The sequence below is a fragment of the Ptychodera flava genome, chromosome 22 (assembly GCF_041260155.1).
Source record: "Ptychodera flava strain L36383 chromosome 22, AS_Pfla_20210202, whole genome shotgun sequence".
In the NCBI taxonomy this organism is placed as follows: Eukaryota; Metazoa; Hemichordata; class Enteropneusta; family Ptychoderidae; genus Ptychodera; species Ptychodera flava.
This window is the reverse complement of record NC_091949.1, coordinates 19,946,307-19,966,512: the sequence shown is the minus strand read 5'-3', so window position 1 is coordinate 19,966,512 and position 20,206 is coordinate 19,946,307. Positions and strand designations below refer to the sequence as shown.

At 37.5% G+C, this 20,206-nt stretch overlaps 1 protein-coding gene across 1 annotated transcript in view; it reads right to left on the bottom strand.

The window, feature by feature from the left end:
• LOC139122920 (neuronal acetylcholine receptor subunit alpha-10-like) overlaps positions 1-20,206 on the bottom strand; it is a 123,542-nt gene that overhangs the window by 56,411 nt on the left and 46,925 nt on the right. The window contains exon 2 of the mRNA XM_070688787.1: positions 19,175-19,625. Within this exon, the coding sequence (XP_070544888.1) occupies positions 19,175-19,229 (55 nt within the window). The 5' untranslated portion in view covers positions 19,230-19,625. The remainder of the gene's footprint in view (positions 1-19,174; positions 19,626-20,206) is intronic.

Sequence of the window (20,206 nt, the reverse complement as noted above, 5' to 3'; positions counted from 1 at the left end):
GTTTACGTGTATTTCTGATATCTTCAATGAACAGTAATCGAATGGTCATTTCGAAATTTTGTTCGATGAATTAATAAGTCAGATTATCGATGCGTGATAAACATACTAAAACTGTGCTGACTAACTGACTAAAGGGTAATTAAACTGTTCACCCTAATTTCTCATGAACAGGTCCACACACACCATTGCTGACAATGGGTTAAGGCCAAACCATTGAGGTGAAAGGGTTAAAGGTGTAGGTCTTTACTTGGGCATACGTGAGAAGTTAGGCAAAAAGCCTCAAAGGGTATTTCTAATACTTAATCAGCAATGCTAATGAGTCAATCCGCTATTTGATCCGGCTAACTACTTCAAGCAGCTTCACGTTATGTGAAATTAACAAGACGAGCCAGAGCTACAGAATATTTAGCATACGAATATCTTGCGGGATTTTTTGAGCAAGAGGGGCAAACTCCCCTCCGGTTTCTAGAAGCTTTATTGTCGGATATCTTCACCTGAATTAAGCACAGCTTGCCTTCAAAGTAACTGCTTACTTGTGCTGTGGATAGAGTAATTGTTTGTAAGCAAAGCTATTGGAAAATAAGCAACCGACGACATAAGGCCCCTAAACATAGGAGTATACTGATGTTGTTGTCTGATGTTTATGTTATGGGGGTCACAGTAGGTCGCATTTTTATCTGAAATGATTTGTTTTAGTTGAGCATATCATGGATAATGCTTTACAATTGCCAGCTGATAGTATAGATACTGTAACAAAGGTAAGAAAGCCTATAGCCAAAATGGGCCGCGACATAGATAAATGGCCGATAACTGGCGGCATAGATAACTGGCCTATCATGAGTGTTATTGTGCAAAAGACAGCTTGACGCGTACTTTGTAACTCACAATTTTATGTTGGTGTAGACATCCATATCAAAAGTTACAGGGTATCGAATGAAACAATAAAACAACGCGAACAAAGATACATACCGACTGACCCATCATGTTTAAATGTCTTTAGGGGGCCTACCATAATTAATGTGGAAATATTTTTAAACTTTCTATGTTATTGTGATGGAAATTGTGTTTGTTTGGCAGCGTGATACAAATCTCCCATATCTTCAGTGTGTTATGTTAATGGAAGACGTAAAGAGGCAAGGTTACAAGAAACGGAAGGTAATTCTTGAAATATACTTTCTAGCCACTTTTTGACAGAAACTAGAGGTATAAAATGCAGTATCGTAGGAGAAGTCACTGTCTAACAATTAGAGAAGGCGACACTGATCAGATAAATGTTCCAGCATCATGGTGAAATTGTCTGTAACCGAAGGCAAAACTATTCAGTGTCGTGGCGAATTAAGCACCTTCTAATAACATGGGCATATTACCTAGGCCCGCCAAACAGCCTCGTATTTTTTTACTCAATTGTTGGCCCATATCATATGAATGTTACAATTATTGTTTTCTCTTCTCTTCCAGAAAGAAAGAATATAATACTTGTATTTTATTTAGTAATTGAAGGGGTTGTACTGGTTTTTGATAAAACTTAAAGTATGTGGGTTCCCTTGACACTAGAATCGTATGCAATTACCTATTCAGCGGTGTTCTTAGTTAATACATCAACTTTGCTATCGAATTATATGAACGTGTTTTTCCCGAGAACAAGATAATCAGCGCGTTTTATGCTAACCGATAAAGCGTATAACATTACAAACATCGACTCCAACTCAGGACGTGTATCGTGACAAAATTTCATTTGAATTTATAAAACTACTGTAAATGCACTGGAACGGTTTTCAATGTTACTAGGTCGACAGAGAGACCGGCTAAGATTCGCTTCATGATTTCGACGAAACCGATGTGCGCAACGTCTTAACTGAATTAAGTACTACTAAGATGTGCCATCACAAATACGAGGTCTTGACTTATCACTACGGACTCAGCGAAGCGTAAAAACCCAGCGGCAAACGTGGCTTATCTCGGAAAATTACACCTTAATACAGTCTTTATGTGGAACCCCCTCTAAAGTTAGGTATAAGTTCCTTCTGTGAGGGGCTATATGGTAAATCTACTAGTGTGAAGCTCCTCAAAAGTGTCAAACGTGTTTTCAAACGAAGACATCGATACGTGTGTCGCCACTTTATGATTACTTTTAAGCTTGTTCTTTAATCTTGGCACTGAAATATAACCAGAAGTTGTTATTGGATAAGGTTACATTTTCCGTAGAGTAACTCTTAGTCAGTCTGTCTGTGACGTAGTTTCCTGTGTGTACCGGAAATTACCTGTGAAAAGTAATGCGTCCCGAACTTATGACTTGGGATAAGAGATTGTCTCCGACTTAGTATCATTTTACGAGCAAAATTACTTCTGGCGTTATACAAATAACAGAATTCAATGATAGTTACTTAGTAACATTCAGTAAACCTCTATGAATTAGTATTGTACCTGACGATGTCGACCTAGTTTTAAATCTTTCCGTCTTCCCTTACCAATAACTTTTTTTCAAGAAAAGTGACATATAATTCATATTTCGCCTTATGATTGTTAGCGTATTGCCATTGCAGAGGGTGAAATGGTCATATTATACAAAATTTACGAAGAAGGGATGTGTCATTTTACAATAGATCGGGTTCAGATACAAAAAGGAGCGATGGATTCCATAACGGACGTATGGAATTCGTAATAATTTTGCATCGCAAATTGACTCGGCTTGACCGCATACCCTTATTATGGTAGATTGTGACAAAGTACTTTACGCATACCTTTGTCGCAATCTACCATAATAAGGGTATGCGGTCAAGCCGAGTCAATTGCGATGTAAAATTATTATGAATGTCATACGTCCGTCATAGAATCCATCGCTCCTTTTTGTATCTGAACCGGATCTATCGTAAAATGACACAACCCTTCTTCGTAAATTTTGTATAATTTGAGATATTATGCTTCTGTTCATATATTGACTCACGTTTTATCCAAAGAAGATGAATGGCAGCGGTGACATCATAACTTGTGTCTCTGTATACGTAAATGAACTCATATGGCAGCTTGGAAACGAATGTCATGCATATGTAAATGAGCTTATGGCCGTCAAAACACTATGGCGCGCTCCGAAAAACTGCAGATTGACGTATAGCGCAAGAAAGTTATACATTACTTTAACATTAATATTAGTTGAAAGTGTATTGAAATATTGTCCTTCACTTTTTCTTGACATCAAAAATCAGCAGAAAGAGCGACGTTGTTCCTTTAAAGGGACAAGGCATGCATAAAAGTAGCTTATGACCTGAGGAACATTCATTTGGTATTATTGCAGTTCAGAGGGTAACTTATTTGTTAAACTCAAGTGTAACTGTGATTTTTGTTACTTAGAATTGATACGAATCGCCATAGTTTGGAATTTGCTACCATGATTACACTTCGATTTGGGGCAAATTTTTGACATGACATGCTTTTCTGTATAAAGGGATTGTAATGTGATCCCCAAGTCTGACCTTTCGTAACTTTTGTGAGTCTGGACATGAAGCTGTGCAAACTAAAGTCATAAAAGGAGTTTATTAGAATTGGACTATAGGGAATGAGATATTTCATAGACGTGCTCAATCCTAGGGAACGAGTTTTCTCTTTAAAAGAAGGGAAATACAAACAAAGTAATCTAGTGTTTTCTCTCGACTCCGTGTTGCGCAAATAGCGTACGCGTGTTTCAACGTTGCTTACGTTGTCGTTGCAGAAATCGCGCACTAAACTGTAGACCCAAAACACAGACTAAGCACAGTAATCAAAAGTGTCTGCCCGTATATCTGATAGTTACCCGAGTAAAATAAACTGTGATTTCCCTCGGAAAAGACGAAATGTCGCCTTTGATTCAGCTTTGGTGATGCACACGGAGCGTGACGTGCAGTGTAGGCAGTCAATAACATATTGCGGTTTGGTCTCCTTCGGAAATGCAATTTGTGTTCATGTTTTGACAGTGGTAAAGTTTGAAAGCAGAACTTGAAACACTATCAATGATCAAATTGTGGAAAATTCCTCCGTGTTTAGCCAATTTTAAATGGCCATTTTGATCGCAATGAAAGGCTAAAAAACATTGCTCCCCGAAATCAAGTCCCTTTCCTCATTTAGATGAAGAGGCACAATTTTCCCCTTTCCCTGAACATGCGGAGAAAATGCTGTTGATAGAAGAGTGTCAACATATATCGTTTGAATTCATAGGCTTTTGTGGAAAAGAATTCCAGCATAAACTATCTTTCGGGGAAAAAAGCTAAAACAGAAACTCTTTCATTTAAAAAATAACATCTGCAGAATACTATATATATATAGGCCCTATCTTCATTGAAAAAGCACAGAGGGGGTCCTACCATAGCTTCTTGAATGGACTGAACTCCCTAGGATAATGCTGACTTGTAAAATGGTCTAGTGTGGACCCGGTCAGTCTACTTCAGTCCTGCTAATGAGACTACCATATGAGCTGAGCGTTCGAGGGCCATGACCTTCAACATATTTATTAGGTTCCCTCCTTTGTATGGGTATGAATATCTAAAGAAGATTCCAAGGTTGTATCACGTGACTGAGGGCAGGGCACGTTATGCTTTTCGATTTTATTATCAAAGTTAATGATTGAATCAAATATTTATAAACGGTCGGTTGCCGTGAATGAATATTTTCTTGTGGGCGTATTGTGTGCACACAGCCGAGAGTAAATGAATGCCCTTTCCCGATATTCGATTATGAACTGAGTTGGGGGGGGGGGGAGATGAAAGAATGATGGCAATTGTAGGCTGTGACTGGTGCACAAAAGTTTGCGAATTTATTCGCACTTCGAGGCCGTAAACCCGTTACAATTGCGGGCTAATATATAAATTATACCAGAGTAATACACAAGCGAATAATCGTGACAAGCTAATCAATACAAAGCAAATAGTATAGTTCAGTCGAACTAATTTTCTTTTTAAACTTGGAAAATTAACGTAAAACGATGAATTGGCTTTATATCTAACGAACTCATACAATATTAACATTGACGTTTACAGAAATTTTGACACATAGTCTCCAAAGAGAAACATACTGTATACAGGTATGAGTTGAAGACTAAACGACGAGGGTTGTTACAATGTGCGAACATAATTCGAACCTTAATTACTTAGCATAAAGTGCTATTTCTTGCAGTCAGGTCAATCTGGTTCATGCCATTGTATGTTATTTCCCAGTGCAAATGAGCGGTATAAATTTGTTGTTATTGGCCAATTTGCTATTGTTATGTACTGGTTGACATTAACAAAGTAGAGCTTAAGTATAGAGTTGACAGGATGTTGAAGCATTTGCAATTTGCCCCAAAAAAGAGTCAAGATGTTAAAATCAAATTAAATAGTCATCAAGATTCACGTACCAGCAGATTAAACGACCTGGCAAACCTATGCAAAGATTTCTTCGCTCAAACAGCTCAGTGATGAGAGGATGTTAGGTACATACACAAAAGAATATACTTTGAACGACACTGTATTCAAAAGTCATTTTATGCAGCCATGTTTTTTTTTGTTGATTTCAGTGTGTATTTCTTGCACCTGTTCGTTAATCACCTGATATCTTTCCTGGTAAATGTATTTGTGTTTATTGAAGAGACGAAAAAAACGGCCAGAATAGTTGAAAGGCTTGCCCTCTTTGACAACTAACCGAGGAAAACTACAATCTTAACATACAAATTTGTACTCAGTGAACCGATAGTGCCGACACGACATACATCTACGAGGTCATCAAAACACGACACTTTATCTATTGTCTATGAATAATTAAATGAAATCGATAAGCGAGTGAGGATCCCAGTTTTCAGATAAAAAAACTCGTGAATTGAATAATCTGGTCCGTTGGGATTTCTTGACGGTAGGACGTCCACACTTTCTCTTTTCTACGGGGTGCATGTCAAATGAACTTGATATATTACAGTGTTGATACGAGAGAATGTTATTTCATGTAGGTAAAACGTTGTAGTGTATGGTGACATCATATTGTGATTTAAACTTTATACCAGAAGAATTCGCATCGGAAAATACACAATGTATTTTCACGTATACTAATACACCCATTCTTACAAAAAGACATGTGCATGTCTTGATAAAGGAGGATGACCGATAAATGTCTTCTTTGAAAAATTACTTCCTAAAACGATACAGCATGTGTCCGATTGGTCACATGGTCTCTTGACGTCACCACTTATTGCTCATCAGGCCAAGAGAAAGCATGTGGTCCATGCGAAAGGCATGCTTGTTTTGGCAAATGCGTGTAAACATTGACCCTGTCAATTGAAAATAATACGATAACGATACTGGATCACGTGGTCATAACATAGCCGCAATTTCACCGTATCCTAGATCCTAGAGATAACTCCCGCCTAAAACAAAAAAAAAATGGAGCAAATACGTGTAGCTACATTTCCAGGGCCTTTTGTCGCGATAACGCCATTTTAATATCTACAAAAGAGACACAAGGTGTAACGTTCGATGTTAACTGACTATATGTTTGAATATATACTTCCTCGTCTTCATAAGTCATGTTGAAATATCAAGTATAGGGCTCTGAAAACAATACATGGTCTATAATGTGAAAACTAATGAAATCTGTATTTAGCAATAATATTAGACACCACACACGGGCAGAACTGTGTCGACAGGTCGAACACAAGACATCTCGATGTAATTTTGTCAGTCGAACGCTATTTTGGACACAAAACAAAAATTCCGGAAACACAACAAAAAACTACAGCTGATGGACTCTCATGAGATTTTCTGGTTAAAACAAACTAACCTAATGTACCGTGCACATATGGCGAATCGATTCCAATGACAAATCCTGGTTCATTGCGAGGCTTAATGCTATTGATAGGAACTGAGCCTTTTGAGTGTTTCGCTTTGCAAGTCCTTTAAAATGAAATGCCTTCGAAAATATCAGTACTTGCATTTACTCAGATTAAAAGTTTCCCGCAATTTCGATTATTTCATAGACTTGGTATGCAGGGAAAATGCTCATGTTTGTAGTTTTGATTTTTATTTTGTTTAAACATGTCGCAAGAGAAAGTCAACCGACATTGTAGTTGAGAAATAGAGTAGTAATACCTCAATTTTCAAAGCAAAAACGCAATAGAATTCCTGTAACAAATAACTCTTTGGAAAACATAACGGTTCATTAGGTGTGTCACAACCATTGATAGAGTAACCATATTGTATCCTTTTGTTATTTGATCGATGACTTATCATTTTCATCTTCACTAATCTTGATGTCATTTGACGATATAATTTCCATAAATTTGCGTGCAAAGAAAATAAGAGCACTTGAATCCTGACCGGGTGGTCGGCGTGTCTGAAGGAGTGAAATTTTCATAGAGCAATATTGATTGAATATAAATGAATTTTTCATATGGCAATTTAAGTGTGTAAAATTGAAGGCTTGAGGGTTTTTACCGTTCAATGTAACTGGAGCATAGAAAGTGGGAACACCCATCGCTCTATAAGGTTTCCGTTCTTGAGTATATCTAGCTGCATATATGTTTTGATATCGGCAAATTGACACTATTCGCTCAAATGTTGCTTTCATAAAACGCTGTTCTATGAGATAATGGGCCATTGCACACGCTTAATTTCAAGGGCCTTGGCCTATCTCAATGTTATCTTACTCAAACACCTATCATGGGAACGGCATCATTCTTAGTTGGTATTTCTAGATGCGTCTGCGCCATTCTTGAATAGGAAAATTTAACTATCATATCTGGTGTTTGAGGTCTTTGATGTGTTGGTGATTTGAAATCCGTGTCAAGTTGTCATGGATCAGAAACTCACACGGGAATAGTCAGTGAATTCCACATTATAATTTATGACTCAAACTATCACAGCAATATTTCTTATCATCGTCTCGGACACGTAACTCTATCTGCACCATATGCGATGATGCTACTGTTAATTCGAGAATTTCTCGGCTTCGTTTTTCAGGGGTCACCTGCCTTTCCCGTTTGTGAAGTACTATCAACCTGTTGGCGATTTGAACTTATGCAATTGTATGTTCTTAGAACCTCCATATTAAATAGCCAGGCACAACGATTTCATCTATGTTGCCTATGGCGCATGTCTCGCAACTGTGAACAAAAATGGATGCTGAGTCGATATAGGGGAATAGGTGCACCTTGTTATCCATATACATAATTCCAGAGGGAATGATACAAGCCTAGATGTTATCTTTGTTCTGCGGTAATCATAATGTGATGAAATAATTGCCTTAGGGGGCGTCACTGTTTCTACTCATAGCACTGTTTACTCGTTCCGTTTTACTGAAAACTGAAGAGTTGGAAACGATGATAGATCGCACTGTCCATGATACATGACACGTGCTATCATTTCAATGGGTTACCCATCCATGGATTTACACGACGTTCCGATCAACTGTTTAAATTACTTATATGCAACTACACTCGTCTTTTCTGGGAACTGCATTAAACGGAAATAGAAACAAGACATTATTTCAATATTCTTTCTCTTTGTAGGGAATACTGTTTCTTGTTCAATTCCATATAGCAAGCATCAGTGCCTATCAATCTGCCTCTCCGCAAAACCTGTACATTTCTGACGACTTTTTTGTTGCCGACAAATTAAATCAGGTCCGGAATAAATTCAATTTTTAGCAATAGTGGAATTTAAGAACTGTACAGATTGACAACATTCTGGGGAGTCAAACGAGAAGTCGCAGTCGGTGCATGATGTGAAACACTGAAATTTTGACTATGGTACAGCGTTTTTTATTTTGACAGATATCGCAACACATGTATGGATATACTTAAAAATACTTTTGGAGCTCGACCACTATCTGATTATTCATTAAAAGACTTAAACAAACTGTAAAGGTATATTTCAAAAAACCTTTTCAGATATCACGAACTTACAGTATTCAATTCACAATCTCTGTGACAACAAAACATATGATACTCATCCGAACGTTGTGGTACAAATTGATCTATCACTTACTGAGATTGACAACCACTCCCCCATCATTGGTTCATGGTTCGTGATATGTGCCTGTGAATCAACTACAGCCTTGTATACGCTAGTAATGTTACGCAGTCTTTCACGTAAGAGTATGAACCCATAGTGACATTTACGTACAAGAGAAGATTTAGTTCTGAGGCTCTCACCTCATCAAAAAAGAAATTCACGAGTCAGTACTTTTGCTGAAGATCTCCATGGTTACACAGCTTTATAAAATATGGCAACATATGGGGAAGCCATAAACAAAAATTGCTCCCGAGTTACGCACAACATAGCGATCTGATCGCAATGCATGCATTAACTCCATTTATGAACGCTAAAGTAATATATATATATATATATATATATATATATATATATATATATATATATATATATATGAATATAAAACATTGTGTGTACACACCACACACATATATATATATATATATATATATATATATATATATATATATATATAGTGTATATATAGTGTGTGTGTGTGTGATTGTGTGTATGTGAATGTGCATATTTTCCTTAAATCTAATGATGTTTTTTGTCATCAGCAAATCTAGCAAGTGATAATATCAAGTCCTACCAACCTCTACTGTTCATAACTTTTTTCTTTACTCAATTAAAGACGCAATGGAAAGACTATTCCGTAATTCATTTGTATTTCAATCCCCCGAGAGGATATGGTCGCAATATGTTGTGCGCGAACTTAAAGAGGTATTTATGTTCCTTTGCAGCCGATGAATTGCGAGAGTTTCCATAACCTCAACCTTATCGGCAATAAAAACAATTTGCAATGAGTAGAGAGAAGGCCGATTTCTTTCATAATCCCCCGTGACTCTACTTAACCCTAGACAGTTTGGAATAACCAATTAAGCTTCAGTATAACAGTGAGTATTAAAGCTATTGTCGATGGCAAATCTTAAGAGAGAATGGTATATTTGTTCGTAAACCGCAGTCTAAATTCTCACTTGAAATAAGTTCCTGTGCAATTTTTCTGTGCATAATCATAACAAACTTATTTGTTTTAAAGTGAAAATAGTTGTAACATTTGAAAATATTTTAATTGTAATATAATTTCTTTATTAATCAGTACATTTCCTTATATTCTACCTGATATACTATGAAATACACGGCATTATCCTACAAGTTGTCAAAATACAGCATTGTGTATAAAATATAATGTAATTGTTAACAAATGAATCCTAGGCCAGAAGAAGATGCTTTTCTAAAATCAAAATTCAATGTTACACAAACTTTCACTAATGGCAACTCGAATACTTAGCATGTCGACATGATTTTAGCATTTGAACAAGAAACAACTATTCAAAAACGAATAAAACCACTAGATAATGTGTCAAACGTGTTACAGCTAATGGAGCTTTAACTATGGCTTAAATGCGCGCCATTTTGACAGAATCGATGCGTTTCTGTGACTTCTGTAGTTTGTATCCACTATTTTTTTCTTCGTATTCTCATGAGTCACTGCCTATTTTCAAAATTAAAAAAAATGAACATGTACGACACTCCGATTGTCAGTGAGTAAAAGGTATACTTTGTATGGTTTCGTTGAGAACAAAGAATTCTGGGATGCCAACATCTCGCAAACTAGCCATTTGAATACGGCTTCTCCCTACAGAGTGAAATCCGTCATGAACCGGTAGCAATAGCAACGCTGACAAGCTAGTCCATTTCAAATCATATTACCTACGCAGATGGATATATCGGCCTTGAATACTCGCATCAGTGTGATCTCAAAGGCCGGTTTGCTATGACCCTATACGTCACTCACAAAACGAGGCCGTAATGTAGAAGATTACCAAACGGGAAGAAATCCTACGATGAGTCCTACAAAATTAGGGCTCATACACTATCAAAAATATGAATAATAATGAAAGTGACATTTTGTTTCCACGTTGAGGTATGTCAGGGCGGGGTCTTCCTCTGATGTTGGCAAAATAAAATGAAATGTCGATATAGGTATCAAATTACCAGGCCGTCCTGTGGTACCTTGTAAAAATAATCAATATTTATGAAAAAACTTATGCTTTCTCATGCCCGCGGATTGAGTGCTCTTATCTTTGCCAACTGTCGAAATGGTGGGCGCTACCGAGGGCAAGATATGCATAAACTCTTTCGAGTTTCGTAATACCTGGCGCATGGACTGTTATAGGCTGATCAAATCCGTATCGAATTTGACTCGGACTTCTCTGAGTCTTTGATAGGCAAAGCCGACGTCGGTTCTCGCAGGGTACAATTAGTGAAGCTGCTTTTTTTTCTATCTTTTTATTCCTGAAGCAAGCGTTGAGAGATAGTGTCTGTAACTTGATACATTTAGATAGCCATATTTCACAAATATATGTAATGATGTCTGCGTTGGCCACCGCTGTCTTTGAAATAGGTCAGTTTGTTTTTGCAGGTACTTAAAGTCAAACAGTGGAAATGTTTTAACATGCACTATCATCGATAGTGTAAGATTCAGACTTGGACGATTTTAGAGTGCATTCCGAAATGTTGTGTTGTTCTCCGATAAGCTTGCTAGTGATATCACTGAGACAAAATTGTCGAGTCATTTGCATTTTCACTCCCTCGCGCATTCTTCCACTGTACATAAATTTGATACAGCATTGCTTCTACGCTCATTCTCTCACTCTCCGTCAACTGAAACCACTGTGGCTACGATAGCTTCCTACCTCCTACTATCATGTAGTTCCTGCCAGTCTCAGTATTATTGCAGTAAAACCCCTGAATTCTTCACTACGTCTTTGTGTAAATGTGTTATAAAAATTGTCAGCCATGGCAATGTTATCGTGTGGGGTACATAATATCGCGATGCCCCTGTTCAATATCTGCATTGTAAATTCCCACAAGAGAGATTTTGAAACGGATAAGTATGAACTCTCTTGGAAACATTTGACTCTGAAGTTTTGAGCTACATGTTTACGTCTTATCATATACGGGTAGTCCAATTATTGAAATGGCAAATACCGTCATTTCAGCAAAAATTGTGCAACAAAATAAGAAGGACATAAAACTAGAGGAGGCATTCAAAATCTCTCTCTCTCTCTCTCTCTCTCTCTCTCTCTCTCTCTCTCTCTCTCTCTCTCTCTCTCTCTCTCTCTCTCTCTCTCTCTCTCTCTCTTCTTTCATTTTTTAACAGGACCTAGACCAACAACCAACAAAACATTATTGAGGCTTAATTGTATAATCGTAACTGGCAATTTTTTGGCATTTTCTTTTTCTTTTTTCCCGCCACCCCTCCTCCAATTTATCTAAAATCGAAACACTGCGCACACACACACACACTTTCCCCAAAAGAGGCAGAGACTAATACTCCAGCAAAAAATCAAACATTACCCTATGGCGTTGGCAAGCGTTATCTTAATTAGTTTCAAAATATCTGTCAAAGCTTACAGATTGGTCGCCAAATCGATTTTATCAAGAGGTCTTGAATCCACACAACATTCGCAAACTTCTGGAGCTAGGAGAAATACGAGAATTGGCAAAGTTGGTCGCTGTGGAGCAATAATGTACGAATAGAACATTTTCAACACGAACAATGAAAATGTAAAGATGTGATGTAAAAGAAGGCGGCGGTCACTAGGCTGCACCTGTCCTGATGCAGTGTTGGCATGGCTACGTTTTAAGGCTATATGTAACCTTGGGAAAGCGGAACTGATTGCAGATTACCGCTACTGGGTATAATCCGTATGCTGTGCGTATTACAGAATCGCCTGTCCCAGATGCATCCTCCCTAACACTGAAGGACAGAGCTTTGAACTTGAGCAGTGACCTGTTAAGTCAACACCGGATCAAGACTCATTTCAAACACATCCAGCAATTCCCCACATACCTCTTATACATGTGCGAGAAGATTATATATATATATATATATATATATATATATATATATATATATATATATATATATATATATATATATATATATATATACGACTTGCAATTCCCTACATACCTCTTATACGTGTGCGAGAAGATTATATATATATATATATATATATATATATATATATATATATATATATATATATATATATATATATATATATATATATATATATACGACTTGTACAGGAACTTCAGCGATCGCTTTGCTGAATAAAATGATGAGCTATTTAAAAAACTTCGAAGACCACTTCATGACATGCGTAAGTGTTTTCGAGTTGTACATATTTAATTTCGTTAACATGCGCTTTCAATTCTGAAAGAATTTTAGGTAACAGAATACATTGCATTGGAAGATGTGCCAAAGGGTCACTATCGGTAACTTTAGGTGGTATTTTCCCTTTTTTGTTTTGTACATGTCAATTGCAAGTTCGTGTTCTACTCCCAAACAACTTCTGTTTGGTTTGTCAGCTCAGTGCCCATACCAGGTGCACTGTTATTCTTTACGTTTTAATTTTACTCTTTGTTCCGATTTGAACTACTAAAATTAAGTTGTTTCTGGGGGCTATCCACAGCTTTATTGCAAACTCGCCCGTGATTGCTCAATTTCTGTATGTTAGATCAAAGACTTCATTGCTAGATCAAAGACTTCCACTTTTCCTCAAATCTCCGCTAGTGCACTTTAACCCTTTGACTGGTGTAATTTTTCCCACCAAAATTTTACTGCCACATTTTGCCAATTTTTTATGAATTTTTCTGAAATTTTTTGACAATTTTGGACCAATTGGACATCACATTTCATTGTTATCAAAATTTTGACAAAATCTAAAAAAAATTGACAAGTATATTTTCTAAAGGTGACAAAAATTGACTTTGGCGCTCAAAGGGTTAAACTATACTCTTGCGAAATCAAGAATAAAAGTCAGGGGTCGCCGTGAAAGGGGAGGCAAATTATCCAATATTAACGACACTGAAGATTAAAAATTGCCACCATCCATGTCTTTACCTTATGAAGACAACTAGTTTTCCATTTCATAAACTAAGCCGGTGAAGACTTTGCCATCCCTATTTTTAACAGGTTGTTAATCCCTCAACCAATGGTACTATTATCTATCGAGCTTAGGTTTAGGGCCAGGCCTGTTTATAACGAGCTTTGAACCCACTGTTAAAGATGGACTCGTTTTCTGCGATTTCTAAGTGTAAAGATGCAAATTATCTTCTGTGTTGTAAATAAAACAGGTCAGCTGCGTGCTATCGATTTGTTCGGCTTCTAATTATGGCATCGTTCGCTTAAATAGTTGACGAATATCTCCTGCAATTATTTGAGACAAGTCCATGGATAAAATGACCCTGGAAATTTCCTAGGAAAGTCGTGTAAAATCGGTCAAAAAATAAAGAAATATTGATACGACAGAAAGAACAAACATTGTGTATAATTAAATTGTAAATCTTTAACATTCTGTTTGCTTCAGTACCTGCCTTGCAAACTGTGTATGAAGAAGAAAGGTCATTAAACCCGATTAGGGATATGTGCACTTTTAAAACTGCCATTAAAATGACTTCTTTATGCAAATGAAATATCAGGAGTGCCTCTGAGGGGAAAAACCAAGGTTATGAATTCTTATTTGGGAGCTTGCGTGACTAGAAGGATACAATTCATTCTTAATTATTTTAACAAACACACAAAGAGGACGTGATTGGGTTAGGGATGAATTCGTGTCAATCAATTTAGAGACAAGAAATTATCATATCACATTGGGGCCTTTGCTGCGTCATAAGTGCATGATGAATTTATCTAAACATTTCGTTTCGTAATTATTTCTATTCGAAGAAAGCAGAAAAAATATCGCGGAAAGACGTCAGCAGTATCTTCCCCTGTGTTCAAAATCGAAAGATAAAAGGAAGTGATAGTTCCTCCGAGTCAGAAGTCATTCTGACATATATAAGCTTACGAGCCAAGTGCGACGGTATGAAATATTTCATTTCCGCTAAAGAGAAGCCTTTTCATGGAAAACAAGCTATGCAGACAAATCACGCAGAGAATGGTGCGTAGAGAAATTGTGATGGGTATTCAAGAGTGTGGGAAACGGCGACTATGAAGAAGAAAGATTTGGGTTCACCCTGAAGATAAGTGGTGAAATGGATAGATCTTATCCACGTCTTGTCGTAAAATAATTTCCACGAAGTGCCACTGATATCCTACCCCTTGGTATGATTTATTGCCAAGCTTGGGAATTACCTATGGGACCAATATAACAGTAATACAGTAACCACTATTTACACCCGGATGTGTAGAAAAAGCGGAATTGGGATTTTACATCAGTGTTTGTGGACACGAGAGGATAAATTTTGATCATAGAGTTCATTTTACCTCACTTGTCGCGTTAGTAAGGTTAACTAGTAATGTGATGTATTGCTTGTTTTCCCAGCAAAGTGCACGGCGCCCTTGTTGTCACCTGGTCTTCACCAAAGTAGCCATGTTTGTCAGCGAGCGATGATCAAGGGCGTGAGCTGATTTGGAGGGGGGTTAATCGACGACGACAACGATGATGATGATGATGACGATGATGATGATGATGATGATGATGATGATGATGATGATGATTTTTGATAATGATGATTTTTGATGATGATGATGATGATGATGATTATGATGATAATGATTTTAATGATGATGATGATGATGATGATGATGATGATGATGATGATGATGATGATGATGATGATGATGATGATGATGATGATGATGATGATGATGATGATGATGATGATGATGATGGAGGTGGTGATACAGCCTTTGACGAAGATACACTTCCCGATGAACGGTGTGACCAATAAGCACATCATTCAAGCATATTGTTCGTTGAGAAACACTATTCAAGCATACAGCACGCTTGGCAATCATGTGATTTGTCTGAAAACCCATGACCCACTTGCGATGCGTATAGATCCATCAAGTGCTTTAGAAACCTTTTATCTATTGCTTTTGTCATGCGATGCATTTAGGCAATCAGACAGCAGTGAGAAATACACCGAACATAGTCAGTAACCACTTTATTGATATTTCAATGATTTACTTTCCATAATGAAATATATTTTACCTTTCGGATTGTCATAACTGAAAATTTCTCGCTTTCTCCTTTCCTCTCGATCAAAAATTAAATAGAAAATTACTTTCCTCTCTGTTGTGAACGAGGAAATAGTCCATGTTTTCACATGCATGGCGGCTTCTTTGAGACTGAATTTTGGTGTTTTTTAAAACCTTCAAATTACAAATCTGCTTCTGGGCATATTGTAAAGGCTCGCCCCGTTTGCCTTCGATTCCCAACATCATCATTTGTGGTTAGATTACGATTCTCGCATCCTTTAAGTTTGTAACTCTGATTCATTTTAATGACGGAGTCAACTAGGTTAGTAAAAAACGTGAGCTCAGCGCCGGCCATTCGTTCGACTTCTCCTTCGCACGCCTGCAGTGCCGTGTTGTATTGTCTGAACTCACATCAGGACGGGAGAATTTGATTTAGCTGTCGACAATCAGGGTCAACTAGAGTGGCGCCCGTGTGCGGTTCGTTGTCAGTAATAGGATAAGACGCTAGGATTTGATGGTTTTCTGTTGTTTGGTGTGAAAGGGTTTTCAAGATTTCTTTTATAGTCAGCGACAGATAAATAGCATTAAGCTGACTACCCGACCCGCTGAACATTGCTGTACAAAGACAACATATCCAGTGCGTTCTTAGCCGATGTGAAAACATCTCATTAGTTTGGGCTTAACTGGAAAAGGGGCATTTAATATTAGGGCATGATACTAGAAATAATTGATACTTTTCCAGTGTAACAGTAATAGCCAACGAAATCTGAACCAAGGAAGCTAAGACGGGTTTACGTTTACTTTTAGTGTCTCACCATTCTGCAGTCGTGCTATTCGTGGAAAAGTTAGTATCTCGGCGATTTGCAGTTGAATAACACGACCAGGTTCAAGCTTTATGTGGTCCGGTATTAGCGTTATGCAGAATACATCCACATCGACAATTGGCGAAGTCATTCGGTAGTGAAGTGGCAGCCGGCTTTTTGTCAACATAGAACATGAAATTTCAAGCAATTTGCGGCGCAATTACCGGTTCGAGAAGCACGATTCGTGTGTTATTAAAATCCAAAAAGCAGAAATGGAGTCGTGACTGTGATGAGTCTGTATCAAATATGGAGGAATGATGCGGTATATGCTCACAATTTACGGTAGAAGTGAGTGATTTGTGCAAGCAGTGTTCTCGCAGTGCAAGAACATTAAAACGGATTGTGAATAAAGATGACAGCGATCTGTTTTCACGATCATTTCGTTTACAAATCGAATTTTAGGACACTTTGCACTCGACACACTGTACAAGGTCGTATAAATAATACAACTAAAATGTCGAACTTGGATTCACTTCAGAGATAAATCTGAAAAAATGAGTATTTCTAACAACTTTCCAAGTTACTCCGCATGCAAAGTATGTGTAGAGTTTTCCTTGAAATAAATTTATGAGTATACAGAGAAATCCTGGGCTTTAAAATATCCCAGCAACGGTTGCAGGGCAATTGGTAATTCGGATGAAAGAAAAATGGATTTCAGTGATTTCATTGCCAACCCGGTTACAGGGGGAAGTCTATGATATATAGACGAGAACAAAATGGTTTTCCAGTAATTTCATTCGTAAGCCAATACACAATAATGCACCCAAGAGCATTGAAAAAACACGGTTGCTATAGTCGCGGAGCAAAAACCTAGAAATGCCAATGACCTTAGTAAGTAACTTTGAAAGTGACCCAGCTTCTACAGATCTAGTGATAGATGTTAAAATCTTCTGTGTTACACTATATAACCCTGCTCGTCTGGGCGCTTGAATTTTTTACATCCCTTAAAGCAAACTGGTTTGGAAATAATAAGTGTGCTCTTTGTTGTTTTGTTTAAGCTCGGGTAACCTTTTCGTAATACCTCACAATAAAGCATGGCGAATTTTCAAAAAAGTGCCCAGCAGTATTTTCTCTGGTAGTGTATCATATTCTAAAGACTTTGCGTTGCTGAAAATTCCTCAAAAGCTTCATGTACGACAAATTCTATCTCCTTATCTTCAAAATATATTTTGTTGATATTGCTCTACTCGCGTTTAAGCATGTATGATGAGTTAAAGCTAACCGATGCATAATCAAAATGAGAATATTAGCCAAATGTATCCATGTAACACCAGACGCGTGCAGAATTTTGACGGTTTACTTTTTACATGGCGCCCTGAGTAAAATAAATATTGGTATTCTGAGTGCAGGTGACTGCATGCCTTTAGTTATCGACAGAATGAGCAGCGTTGCTATTGGATGTATAAATGTATTTTAAGTGACTCTTGGCATGAAAGTACCGGCTTTGCTGTGGGCCAAGCTGAACTCTCACGCTCTTTCAGGTATAAAAATGTATTAAAATAATACCTTCAAGTTGACGAAATAACGTGATCGAGTTGCACATAGAAGTTACGTTTAGCACACTAAGCGCTTTAACACGGTACTGACATCGTGCGTTTGCTGACTACGAATAAACAACTATTAGGCCTAACCCTTTGAGTGCTGTAATTTTTCCCACCAAAATTTCAGTGCAACATTTTAACAATTTTTATGAATTTTTCTGAAATTCTTTTGATAATTTTGGATCAAATGGACATCACGTTTAATTGGCTACAGTTTTTCACCAAACTTTTGGCAAAAGTCTGAAAAAATTTGACTAGGGCACATTTTATAAGGGTGACAAAAATTGACTCGGGCGCTCAAAGGGTTAAGGAAAGAGCTCCAACTCTGAACCTGTTATTGTCAACAAACGAATAAAGCAATATGGCGGGCATGTTGAAGACATGAGCGGCTGAACCATAAATCATACTTTCTGTTTATATGTCGGTTGCTGCCCTATCCCCATGACAACAAAACAGCATCATGACATATCACACTGTTGGGGGCGAGTATCCCACATCTAATAAAGAAAGCGATATGTCATCCATCATGCATTGGATACACGGTCCAGGAATGTGAACAAAAACATAGTAAATATAAAATCAGCGCGATAAACAAAGCAAGAAAGATTATACACAATAATAACGACATAACAACAACATGATGATTACAATGAAAACATTACTACTACTACTGATAATAATAACGTTATTTCATAAAAGTTTCAATTGCATACTCACTTCAATGCCGTGGAAAAAATCACATGCTTGATTTATCCAATCCATTAAAAATGATTCCTATTCACGTACCTTTGCTTGACCCAAGCCAGGCCAATAGAAATATTAGGTAACAGTTTTCCTGCATTTTGCTAGGTTCCTGGAAACTCACACAGGTGTCTTTTTGTGTTTTTCCTAGGCGGACATTCAATCAAAAACCTTGCTTCCGGTCTTCTCATAAATCTTGGCGGTCACAAGGCTGTTTTCGCAAAGTGGGGGAATTGCACGAATTCCCTTGTCACTGCGATTTAATTAGGCATACAAAACCTCGAGTCCGCCGCGACGCTCGAAATGCTCCCCGCTCGATGGCTTTACCGCACCCTAAACGAGGGTTTCAACACTTCGGTATGAAAAGTGGATTAGTAAAAAAAGACGGGACTGGTGATAAAACTCGATCATAACATTTATGTCCAGCGGTATCGGCAGTATTTGATGGTCTTCCTAACTCAGAACACTTGTCTCTTCAAATATCTCACTCATATCCCTGAAAGAGAGAAAGAAGATTGAACTCAGATGGGTCTTTAATAAGTTCTGCATCTGACACGCTGATGAATTTCTAATATCTAAGTATTGCGAAATTAAAGACAGATATAGACATCCTCATTAATAGTTGAAGCATACGTAATGAGTGAGGGAACGTTATAACTGCCGGTATGGATGCGACGCTATTAGATCTAAATCCACATAACAGGAATTTTGTGAAACGAATTGTCACGCATCACTAATTTATTACGGCAAGTGCGAGCTGGCACGAGAATGTACACACCAGCGATATCGATTTACGAGCCGTAATTGTTAGTCAATTTTCGTCTTATGTTTCAATTCCGATTGTTTATATATGCCTTTTTGGTATTCTTCATCTGTAATTGGAACAAATACGGTACAAGTGGATTGATTCGTTGAACAACTTCGCGATACACTTGTCATTCATTACACCTGCCATGATTATTTGCTGGAAATAAGCGGGTGAATTTTTCTAGAAATTTTCGATATCTCTGTTTTGTGTTATATTAGATTGTTTGTTTTACTTTATTGTTCGCGTGTACAGTTCCACTGTCGCCTACG